General features: G+C 43.2%; 1 protein-coding gene across 2 annotated transcripts in view; it reads left to right on the forward strand.

Annotated features, from left to right (window-relative positions):
* Positions 1–5,368: 5,368 nt before the first annotated feature.
* RPN1 (ribophorin I) overlaps positions 5,369–12,407 on the forward strand; it is a 46,075-nt gene continuing 39,036 nt past the window's right edge. The window contains exon 1 of one of the 2 annotated variants that reach the window (XM_053670286.1): positions 5,369–5,685. In XM_053670286.1, the coding sequence (XP_053526261.1) occupies positions 5,425–5,685 (261 nt within the window). In that variant the 5' untranslated portion in view covers positions 5,369–5,424. The remainder of the gene's footprint in view (positions 5,686–12,407) is intronic. The other variant, XM_037131660.2, reaches the window with a different exon arrangement.

Consider the following 12,407-nt stretch of genomic DNA (forward strand, 5'->3'; position numbering starts at 1 on the left):
CCCTACATGCATCTGCCTTGATGGGGGAATTTGCTAAAAATATACAAGCCTGTTGGCTTGAGGCCTTTAGTCATTTAGGATGGCCTCAGCAAATTAAAACTGATAATGGCCCTGGATACATTGCCCATTCTACTCAGGCTTTTTTTCAGCGTTGGAATATCCAACTAAAACAGGAATACCTTATAATCCAACCAGTCAGGCAATTGTAGAACAGGCTCATCATACTTTTAAAAATCTTCTTAACTAATAAAAAAGGGGGAGCCACGAGTCCTCCCCCCTAAAATTTGATTATGTTAGCCATGTTTACATATAATTTTCTAAATTGTGATGGATCACTTTGTACTCCAATTGAGAAACATTTTCACAAGAAACAAAGTCATTTTACCCTCAGGTTTTATATAGAGATCTACTGGGAGATGGCTCTTGGCAGAGCCCTGTAGACCTCTTAACTTGGGGAAGAGGGTATGAATGTGTTTCTATTCCTACAGGTCCTGTCTGGATACCAGCAAAAAGAGTGAAGCCTTGTCATGAATGACACAGACATCAAGCTCTGCTATCTGCAGGCAAAAACCAATTAACTGACAGACCAGATAGACCAGCTGACACTCGTGATAGGCATCAAGCTCTGCTATCTGGACATGAAAACAAATCAACTGAGAGACCAGATGGCCCAGCTGACCCTTAACAAAGAGAAGGAAAACAGACACCCATGCTGTCACTCACAGGCCTGGATCCGCAGACAGAGGGGGGTGGGGCCTGCCCCAAGACAGGGGCCAAGGCTCAAGTGCCTCCTGCAGAGGGCAACAACCCGTGGGTGCCTCATAATGTTCAATGGTTGAACCCTAAAAACTGGTTCAATGGACTGAATTTATGGGGTTGGGTCATGGTAGACCTTGGATGCCTCTTTGTCTTAATCCTTATTTGTGCTTTATGCTATATAGAGAGGTTATTTTCTTAAGATTGCATTCAGGAACAGCAAATAGTAGGTTTCATAGGCTTAACAGCTACAATTGCATTTACAATAGACAAAGGGGGGAGATCAGATGTTGGGAACCACTCTGCCTGGCTTCAGAAGCTGTAACCCCCCCACTGCTAAGGTTGAGTGAGAGACCTTGGGACCATAAGCCACTGAGGAGACAAAGCTTGTCTGCCTGGCAGGAGCACCACCTCTGCCCATTTTACTTCACCCTGTCTGGCCCCCAATGCTTGGTCAGTTAGCTAATGACAGGTAAGATTCCTCAAGGGAGGGTCAACCTAAGACAGGCACAATCATGTGGGAGGCCTTTGGGGGAGGACTTGGGGGGTGATAGAAAAAGGGGGTGATGGGCCCTTGCCCTTTGCTATGACATAGCCTGAGTCCTCATTCTGTCTGCAAGACGTCTCCTAATCTCTTGGCTGCCTTATTTCCCCTGCTCAACCTAAGCCTGAAACAATGCCGGAGGTGGGTGCGGCCCTGTGCAGGTTCCCCAGGGCAGTCAGGCCTAACAAAGAAAGCAAAGTCCTGTGAAACCTACTTTGCTAGTATTCTCAATTTAAATGACAGGGCCCAAGCCTGAAATGAGTTTGTTCCCCCAGAGTTTTATGGCCCTTTAACTGTCTGACCCTGACTCAAAATAGGCCCTCAGAGTTCTTTGAATGTTATCTATTTGGTCATTACTCCCTGACAGTGATTGATGGGCTTAATCTGAGAACGAGGGTTTTTGGAACCGCTGGTTGCTTACTAATTATAATAATGCTCTTTGTACTTTGACACATTTGCGAATTATTTTCCCAGGGTTGTGTGAGAGACCAGCAAGGAGTAAGCTTTGTGGGATCTATAGCAGTCCTAACTAAAAACAAGGGGGGAAATGTAGGCTACCATTCTGCATGGCGTGGGCCCAACTCCCAGTGAAAAGCAAGGTCTGATGCACAGGATCCACACCCATGGATAGGTTCTTCCATGGGGAATCAGGCCTGAAATATGCCTAGGCCACTTTGAGTCTTGCTTTTGCTAAAAACTTCTTTACCCAGATTTTCAGCAAACATTAACTCTAAAATAACTTCCTAAAATCCATGCTAAACCTTCCAAAGAGGAGTGGAGTGTAACTGGTGCAACCACTTTTGCCTTTTCATTTGCAAATATTCCTCTTCTGTGATGTGATTACCAGCATCCTCTCCTTTGTTTTCTGCAAAAGGTAACCACCTAATGTGAACCTGTGCAAAGTTAAAGAGGACCTTCTTGTAATGTGCCCAGAAAGACAATAAAAGCTCAGGGAAGCAAGGGCCACTGGAGGGGTCTGCTTCCCTTGAGAGAGAAGCTGCTGGTCCTTTTTTTGCACAGAATTCGGTAGTCCGTGTGAATTTTTTTTGTTTCAGCTACAACGCCGTGGACCCCATGAGTCAGGGCCCAGTACATCTCACCTTTAAATTGAACCTAATCAACAAAGCAAACAGGCAAGCAAAATACAACCAGAGACATTGAAATGAAGAACAAATGGATCTGTATTCATATTTGGGAAATAAAGATTAGATTGGGATCCTTAATGCTTCTTCTTGTGTTTGAAAACCTGGGATTTTATTCAGTTGCCTGGTGTACTAGAAAGAACGCCATTTTGAAGTCAGTGCAGGTTCCCAACAAACCTAACATTCACTTGTTGGATATGCTAGTTTGCCCATCTGTAAAATGGGGTAATGATGTTTATTAAAAAAACTCATTTATTTACTCAATGTTCATTGACCACCTGTGTGCTTGGGATCATGGGATGAACAGTCCTCTGTGCCCTCAGAGAGCCTACCTATTACTTGCTTATTAATGTAACAAATTACCACAAACTTAGTGGCTTAAAACAACACAAATTTACTGTGTATATAGTTCTAAAGGACAGGAGTCTGAACTGGGGCAAAATCAGAATGCTTTCGGTTTGCCTGATATTACTTATGGTTATGAGGCAGGAGATAGGAAGGAGGAAACTCCAGAGGTGCCCCAGGACTTAGACAAATGACATCAATACAGGACAGAGACCCTGTTCTAAGACAGGTGGTTCCCACTTTCTGGAAAAGCGCTGAATCGTGGTGAATCATGAAAGCACCTGCGCAGAGATGCTATATGACCCCTGTTTCATTATAATAATGTTATAATAAACCTTGTATGATCCCCTTCCCTGATGGCCAATCAAGGAAAATCATGGGAGATCTCATGTGCAGTAGCTTTAAAATAATGTAACTACTTGTACATGTGCAATAAAAGCCCACCAACACTAGCCAGGCCAATATCCACCCTATAAAAATAGATTCCCTCCTCCTTGACATGAATCTCTGCCTGGAGTTGGCTCGCTTCCCACGTTCTGTAGAGTGTACTATCGCTTACTAAATCGGCTCTCTCTTACTGCTATAAACTCCCTGTGTATTCGGTTCATTCTCTGTCTGTGATCACCAAGAACCTGGTTACCTGTGCCCACCTGTGACAGTTGCATTGAAGTTACGAATCTTCAGCAATTCTGTGGCAATACCCATAGAGGTGAGGTGCCCTTCTGGGTGTATCACATAATTGCTATGTTGACTAGAGAGACCTGGTTCTTCTTGCTGATGCATGTAAAGAATTACAGATCAGCAAATCTATTAGCATGTAATCAGTTTATTACTGACCCATTCCCATGGAAGAGAATGGGCCTGAGTAGAGTGAGGGTGTAGGTGGTGGTGAAAGGCAAAGTTTCAGGGCCAAGCAGGGTGGCAAAAGCAAGAGCAGCTGAAGACCCTGGGCAGCCTGTGGCCAGGTGCCAGAGGCCCAGTGCCTCAAGAGCCAAGAGCACCCCAAGCCCCCGAGAGAGACAGAGAGCAAGTCCTTTGTTCTGAGGACTTATCTAGTTGGTGGGATAGAAGGAAAAAGTTATATATTGATTAATGGGTAAATGTGGTGCCAGCTTTCCTGGGGGAATGTGACTACCCAAACTTAGGTATGTGTGGGGGTCTGTTAGCCCAAATCCTTACCTTGCTCCAGACTCCATTTGTTCATCTTGTAAAACAAATATGTGACAGGAGGCAGTCAAAATTGGGGCACTTTCCAAAGTTACTTATGGGCTCTTTCTGTAAGCATCAGGGACTCCCTTGTAAAACAGATAGTGACCAGAGGTAGGCAGTTAACAAAAGTTGTTTTATGGGCTCTTTCTTTGGGCACCAGGGACCCTCTCCCATATTCAGGCCCTGGGATGAAAGCACAGTTTCAAGACTTCCTTTCCCAGATAGTGGAAATGCTACATAGAATTTCAAGGACTTCCTTTCTTTCTTGCTAACATAGGGTTTCTCGTGGTGTTGGGACACCTGGCAATGTTATCAGACCAGGCTCAGGATTGCTGAGTTAGCAAGTGAGACTTGTCTCCTTCCTCCTCCCTGCTTCAGTTTACTATTTAAGCTACCTAATTGGTAAAAGGCATTTCCTAGCAACCAGGGTGCTAGATGCTGGCCAGTAACAGTATTGAGTTCTTCCTATGGTATCTCCTGCCTCAGCTATAGATGTCACTATGTCTTTTTTTTTTTTTAAGACTTTATTTATCTTTAAAGGGGAAGGGAAGGAGAGAGGGAGAGAAATATCAATGTATGGTTGCCTTTTGTGTGTCCCCTGCTAGGAACTGGCCTGCAACCCAGACATGTGCCCTGACTGGGAATCAAACCATGGTTCTTTGGTTCCCAGGCCAGCGCCTAATCCACTGAGCTACACCAGCAGGGCTAGATGTCACTATGTCATATAACTGGTAACGTTAACCTCCATCACTTAGTTAATGGAGTGCCTGCCAGGATACTTCAGTGTAAACTTCTTATTTTCCCCTTTGTTATTGCTACATATTTTAGGGGAAACCCTTGAGACTGTGCAGCTATCCTTTTTCTGCTTAAACTTTTGCCTAGGCTTTTACTTTTTTTGTTTCAGCTACACTTTACTGTTTCAGGGGGGCAGAATGGCCAGTGTCATTGCAGGGGAAGAATGGTAAGAGAGCCAGACTGGCAGGTTAGTTCCTTTAAGAGTTAGATAAACGAACCCCTGGCCCTATAGCTCAGTTGGTTAGAGCACCCTGATAGACAGCCCAAGGTGGAAGGTTTGATTCGCTGTCAGGACATTTACAAGTATAAATCAATGAATGCATGAATAAGTGGAACAACAAATCCATGTCTCTCTCTCTCTCTCTCTCTGTCACCCTCCCTTTCCCTCCCTCTCCCCCCTCCCATTTCTCTCAGTCTTCCTCCCCCACTTCCTATTTTAAAAAAATCAATAAAAGTAAAATTAGATACGGTAAATGAAGGGCCCTGCAATCAGGCGCGATGGCCCGCCCGTTGCCCTGGAGACGGGGTCCTTCCGCGGGAGTTGCCGCCGAAGCGTGGTGTCAGCCTGGGTCCAATGAGCGGCTGCGCAGAGGCGGGGCGGATCTCCTCTAGTGGCTCAGCTCTAATCCGGTCATGGAGGAATCTTTCTCCTGGCTGCTTCTGTTCCTGTTGCTCGGGGCCTGGGCCCCGGCGCCAGGCATCACCTTTCCAGATGCACCGCTGTTGGTCAACGAGGAGGTGAAGCGCACAGTGGACCTGAGCAGCCACCTGGCCAAGGTGACCGTTGAGGTGGTCCTGGCTCACCCCGGCGGCAGCTCCACGTACCGCGCCACCTCATTCCTCTTGGCCTTGGAGCCGGAGCTCGAGGCCCGGCTGGCACATCTCCGCGTGCAGGTGAATGGGGTGGGCCTCTTTCGCTTCCAGAGCCTGCTCTTCGACCCCGCTCCCCTCTCAGCCTCCAAGGAAACGTGGAGCCCGGGGTCTCAGCCCTCGGCTTGGACACGTCACCCTAAGCTTGCTCCTGGCGCGGAACGTGCCTCTCCTTTGAGCTAGCCACTCCTGGGCTGCTTTTGAGACGGGCGCTGGTGACCTTGGGCGGAGCGAACCAATTCGCCCCAGTAAAACTAAGATAACAGTAGTCTCAGCGAAGGGCATACTAGGCTGCTAATGTGCTCCAAATTTTCATTTCTCATGACTTAATGTAGTAGTCCGACTGGAGCACGAATAAGTGAGTTAAAATTTAGTATTTTTGATTTAACAACCGACCCTTTGTAGGTGTCATAGTGGTAGGTTCCGTGTTTAAGTATGCAATAATTTGAAACCGTTGTTAATATAACCCGTTTCTTAGGGTTGCTAATGAACGCTTTTTAAAAATTTTATCCTTTAAGTTAGTTTTAAAAATCATGCAAGTCATACTGGCCTGTTTAAGCTGTACAGAAAGGTAAAGTCCAGATCTCTGCCTTCCTCTTTCTGGTTCTCATTCACATTTCAGCTAACAAGTTTGCTTGTGCGCTTCTAGGTATTTTACTGAACATTTTTATAATTCAGGGAAAGAAAATGTTGTTGTCTTTGGGAGTAGAGCAAATATACAGAACTTTGTGGGGTTTTTTTGGTCATAATTATTTGAAATCGTTAATATAACACACTTAAGGTGTTTTGCCGTTTTCATTATACAACATCCATTAAGTGATTACCCAGTTATTAAGAGAATACTCATTACAGTATCATTTCTTCTAAGCACACGTCACTTTCTGACTGAATCTGGAGATATAAAGCAGAGTTTATAGAGATTATACTTTCGAAATGACTTCTGTTCACATTTTGTCTATCATGAGCATTTGCTCAGTTACACTGAATGGTTTGTGGAAAGATGGATTAACGCTTCATTTAAATTTGTGCTGCTACCAACTTTGAGTGTTTTGAATATTAAATTTCATTCTTTTATAAAGGTTAGTCCTGATATGAGGTTGTCACAGTATAACAGCATCAAATTAGGAGGCAATTAATCCTGCCATCATGCTGGAGAATGCTTACAAGCCGGGTTACTATAGTGATTTTCCCTTCCCCCTTTCCCTTCCCCCATACTGATTTTTTAATAAAGATTTTATTTATTTATCTTCAGAGGGGAAGGGAAGGAGAAAGGGAGAGAAATATCGATGTATGGTTGCCTCTCATGAGTCCCCTGCTGGGAACTGGCCTGCAACCCAGGCATGTGCCCTGATTGGGAATCGAACCGTGATACTCTGGTTCCCAGGCCCGCACTCAATCCACTGAGCTACGCCAGCCAGGGCTTTGATTATTATTATTATTATTATTTTTTTAATTGAGAATCTACTTGTCAGGTATTGTGATAGGTATTTTAAGTTCATCCTCATTTAATCCTCATAACCCTTTGAGGTGTAGGTTTTTACTACAGGTGAGGAGTCTGGTCTGGGACACTAAGTTGTTTAACGCCCTGTGTGAGATTTTAAGAGTGGTCAGTGAATCAGGGCTTAAGCTAGATTAAGTTCAAACATTTTATGTGTGCTTCAGTACCCACCTCTTCTGGCCTAGATGGCTATGAGATAGGGTTGTGTTGGGGTATAAGAGCTGTATTTGCATTACCAGATATATTCAAAATTATTTGTTAATTGTGTAGTCTAAGAGACAGAACAGTTCATGGATGTGTGTGCTTCCTTGTATCCCTATCCCAATGGGAAACATAACTGGACGATATACTTAACATGGAGGGTGCGTTTTCCAACAGTTGACTTGGAGGTTTTGCTGAGGTTGCTAGAAATTTTTTCATAGCCACACTACTGGAGAAAAATACTGGTTTCAGACTCTTCTGAATTTGGATTTTAACCCCAACTGAAACGGAGTTTGGAGGTACCTCGAGAGTTTTTAAAGCCAAGTTCAGCATCCTTTGTTTAGTTCTCATTCCCCCCAAAGGAGTTTTTTCAGTGGATTACCTTCAACTCTGCATGTAGAATTTTAGGAACTGGTAAAAGGGGCTCTGGTGATTATTGACAGGGAGCCAGTGGTTCCTCAGCAGCATCTTTTATTTTAGGTTTATAAATAACAAGAGTTTATTTATATTTTTACTCATTTTTTTTTGTGAAAGATGAAATGTGAAATGAAGAGTAGAGATATAAATTATGTGTAGTACCATAACTACCATGAGAGATGATATAGATTCAGGTGTTAACACTGTGGCTAGAGAAGGAAAAATATGAGATATAATAGACTAAAAGCAATAGAATCTATAGTATTTGATGACATTGAATATAAGTAGTGGTGTGTAAGTCTCCAGCTCTGGTGGCTGGGTAATATCATGTTAAAAGGATTACGAGCCTCCATACTGGTAAAGTACAATATGCTGATTATTTTTATACACACACACACACACACACACACACACAGAAATACACAGACACAAATAAAAAATACACTAGAAAGAAGTATTACAAATATTAACAGTGGTACTCAATATAGCTAATAGATATAATTATAGATTGTATTATTTGTTTTATTGGCGTGTACAGTATTTGCCAAATTAAAAAAAATGAATAACTTTTAGAACAGGAAAAAATACAAGAAATGTTCCTTTAATGATTTCAAGTGGGATGAAAAAGTTTCTATGAAGTATTTTTGAGGCTTTGGTAGTTTTATCAACTGGAAAAGCAGAACTCTATGAATGTGTTGAAATATGGATTTCATTTTGTTTTATTTATTTTTTAAATGTATTTTATTGATTATATTATTACAGTTGTCCCATTTTCCCCCTCCTGCACACCCCCTCCTTCCCACATTCTCCCCCCTCCTTTAGTACATGTCTGTCTGTCTCATACATATAAATTCTTTGGCTTCTACTTTTCCCATATTGTTCTTAACCCTCCCCCTGTCTGTTGTCTACCTACCATCTATGCTACTTATTCTCTGTACATTTTCCCCCTCTCTCCCTCTCCTACTCCCCTATTGGTAACCCTCCATGTGATCTCCATTTCTGTGGTTCTGTTCCTGTTCTAGTTGTTTGCTTAGTTTTTGTTTTTAGTGTGGGGTGGTGGATTTGCTGTCACTTTACTGTACATATTTTTAATCTTTTTCTTAGATAAATCCCTTTAACATTCCATAAAATAAGGGCTTGGTGATGATGAACTCCTTGAACTTGACCTTGTCTGGGTAAAGCACTTTACCTGCCTTTTCATTCTAAATGAAAGCTTTGCTGAAAAAAAGAAGAAAAAAAAAAAAAAAAGAAAGCTTTGCTGGATAGAGCAATCTTGGGTATGTGTACTTCCTTTCATGATTTTGGATACTTCTTTCCAGCCCCTTCTTGCCTGTAAGGTCTCTTAAGAAATCAGCTGACAGTCTGATGGACACTCCTTTGTAAGTAACTGCCTCCTTATCTCTTGCTGCTTCTAGAATTCTTTTCTTCATTTTAATCTTGGGTAATGTACTTATGATATGCCTTGGTGTATTCCTCCTTGGGTTCAGCTTCTTTGGAACTGTCTCAGCTTCCTGGACTTTCTGGAAGTCTATTTCCTTTGCCAGATTGGGGAAGTTCTTTATTATTTGTTCAAATCACTTTTCCATCTGTTGCTTTTCCTCTTCCCCTTCTGGTACCCCTAAAATTTGTATGTTGGAAAATTTAAAGATGTCCTTAAAAATGAGGTTCCTAAGCCTCTCCTCATTTTTTTGAATTCTTGTTTCTTTGTTCTTTTCTGATTGGATGTTTCTTTCTTTTTTCTGGTCAGTACTGCTTCCTTCACTTCCTTCCAAATGTACATTGGTTCCATATACATTTTCCTTTATGTCACTTAGCATAGCCTTCATTTTTTTAATCTAATTTGCGAACAAATTCAACCAATTCTGTGAGTATCCTGATTACCAGTGTTTTGAACTGTACATCCGATAGGTTGGGTACCTCTTCTTTGCTTAGTTGTATTTTTTTCTGGAGCTTTGATCTGTTCTTTTATTTGGGCCATTTTTTTTTTGTCTTGATGTGCCTGTTTTGTAGTGAGGGGCGGAGCCTTAGGTATTCACCAGGGCGGGGCAACCCAGTCACTGGGCTGTGACTCTGTATGTGGGGCAGGGGTGTGTGGGGGGGAACAGTGATGCTTGCTTCACTCTCTGCTGGATTTCAGTCACTTCCCCTGCTTCCTGCAAGCAAACTGCACCCTTCTGGTGCTGATTACCATGTGACTGGGTTTGTGTATGTTCTAGGACCCTGGGGGTCTCTCCAGTGACATCTTCTGTGAGGATGGGAGTCTCCTGGCACCTCAACTCCCACAGGTGTTTTCAGTTGGTGTTTTGAGGCTTTATCTCCCCATGCTGGGACCCTGGATTGTATAGTCTGTTTCACTCCCCAGTTTTGCCTGATTTATCTGCACGTGACTATAGGACCCTCAGCCTGTCAGCCTTGTGTGCTGTGCCCCTCCACGATCCGCTGCCTTGCTGCATGTGCCCTCTGCTGCCTTGTGCGCCCATGGTCCGCCTGCCCTGCTGCAGTGAGCCCTCTGCGTCCCAGCTCCCTGACTCTGCCCCTCCTACCAGTCTGGATGAATGTGTCTACTTTAATTCCTTGTTTGTTGGACTTCCATACAGTTCAATTTTAAATTGTTGTCCTTATTTTGGTTGTGCGAGAAGGTACAGTGTGTCTACATACGCCTCCATCTTGTCTTGGAGTCTAGTAATAATAATCTTATCTAATAACCAGCAAATTCAGTTTTCCCAAAAATATCTTTTATGGTTGTTTTTGGTTTCTCATTACCAAGGACCCATCTTATATTCTGTCTTGTAGATGCTATATTTAAAATATTTTGTCTCTCTACCTTTTTTCCTTAAAAAAAAAACAAACCCTCACTCAAGGATGTTTCTATTGAGTTTAGTGAGAGAGAAAGAGGAATAAAGAGAGAAACATTGATGTGAGAGAGAATCATTGATTGTTTGCCTCAACTGGGATCTAACTGCAACCTGACCAGAGATCAATCCTTCAACCTTTTGGTGCATGGGATTACATTCCAACCAGCTAAGCCATCTGGCCAGGGCTGTGATATTTTATAAAGTAATAAATATTTTTTAAGTATATTTTATTCATTATGCCTTTACAGTTGTTCTATTTCCCCCCTTCATTCCCCTCCACCCTGCACACCCCCTCCCCCTTTTTAGTTCATGTCCATGTGTCACAAGTTCTTTAGCTTCTACATTTCCCATACTGTTCTTGCCCCCACCCTGTCTATTTTCTACCTAACATCTATGCTACTTATTCTCTGTACCTTCTCCCCACCTTCTCCTCCCACTCCCCAGTTGCTAACCCTCCATGTGATCTTCATTTCTATGGTTCTGCTCCTGATCTAGCTGTCCTCTTAGTTTGCTTTTGTTTTAGGTGCGGTTGTTAATAACTGAGTCTGCTGTCCTTTCACTGTTCATATTTTTTACCTTCTTTTTCTCAGATAAATCCCTTTAACATTTCACATAATAAGGGCTTGATGATGATGAACTCCTTGAACTTGATCTTATCTGAGAAGCACTTTGTCTGCCCTTCTATTCTAAATGAAAGCTTTGCTGGATAGAGCAATCTTGGATGTAGGTCTTTGGATTTCATGACTTGGAATACTTCTTTCCAGCCCCTTGCCTGTAAGGTCTCTTTTGAGAAATCAGCTGACAGTCTGATGGGCACTCCTTTGTAGGTGACAGTCCCCTTAGCTCTTGCTGCTTCTGGGATTCTCTCCTTCATTTTAATTTTGGCTAATGTAATTATGATGTGCTTTGGCATGTTCCTTCTTGGCAACTTCTTTGGGACTCTCTGAGCTTCCTGGACTTCCTGGAAGTCCATTTCCTTTGCCAAATTGGGGAAGTCATTTATTATTTGTTCAAATAAGTTTTCCACTTGTCCGCTCTTCCTCTTCTCCCTCTGGTATTCCTATAATTCTGATGTTGGAACGTTTAAAAATGTCCTGAAGGTTTTTAAGCCTCTCCTCATTTTTCTGAATTTTTGTTTCTTCATTCTTTTCTGTTTGGTAATTTTTTTTTCTTCCTTCTGGTCCACTCCCTTGATTTGAATCCCAGTTTCCTTTCCATCACTATTGGTTTCCTGTGCATTTTTCATCATTTAAATTAGTTTAGCCTTCATTTGTTCCTCTAATTTGTGACTAAAATCAACTAGTTCTGTGAGCATCCTGATCACCAGTGTTTGAATGTGTATCTGATATGCTGGGTATTTCTTGGTCGCTTAGAGTTATTGGCTCTGGGGCTTTGAGTGCTTCTTGAGCCATAATGTTTTGGTTTGTTTGCACGTATCATGCAGGAGGGGCAGAGCCCTAGGTGTTCACTAGGGTGGGGCCACCCAGGTGGCTGGGTTGTGACGCTGTTTGTGGGGGCAGGGTCAAAGAGGGGCAATGGTGGTCCCCTCTGCTGCTTCCCACTGCTGGGGCCTATGTGGTCTGTCCTACTGCTTGTTCCTTTGCCTGGTTTATCTGCGCGTGAATGTGTGACAGTGGTCAGCCTGCCGCTTTGGGCCCTCACTGGGCCCACCCGTTGATAACCCACACCTGGGATCTGCCCACGGCTGCCTGCGTGCCTGGGTAGATCCAGAGGATCTTTCCTGCCGGACCTGGTCTGCCCCTGGCTCCGCCCCT

This window comes from Artibeus jamaicensis, unplaced genomic scaffold, assembly GCF_021234435.1.
Source record: "Artibeus jamaicensis isolate MK-2021 breed Jamaican fruit bat unplaced genomic scaffold, CSHL_Jam_final contig_558, whole genome shotgun sequence".
NCBI lineage: Eukaryota > Metazoa > Chordata > Mammalia > Chiroptera > Phyllostomidae > Artibeus > Artibeus jamaicensis.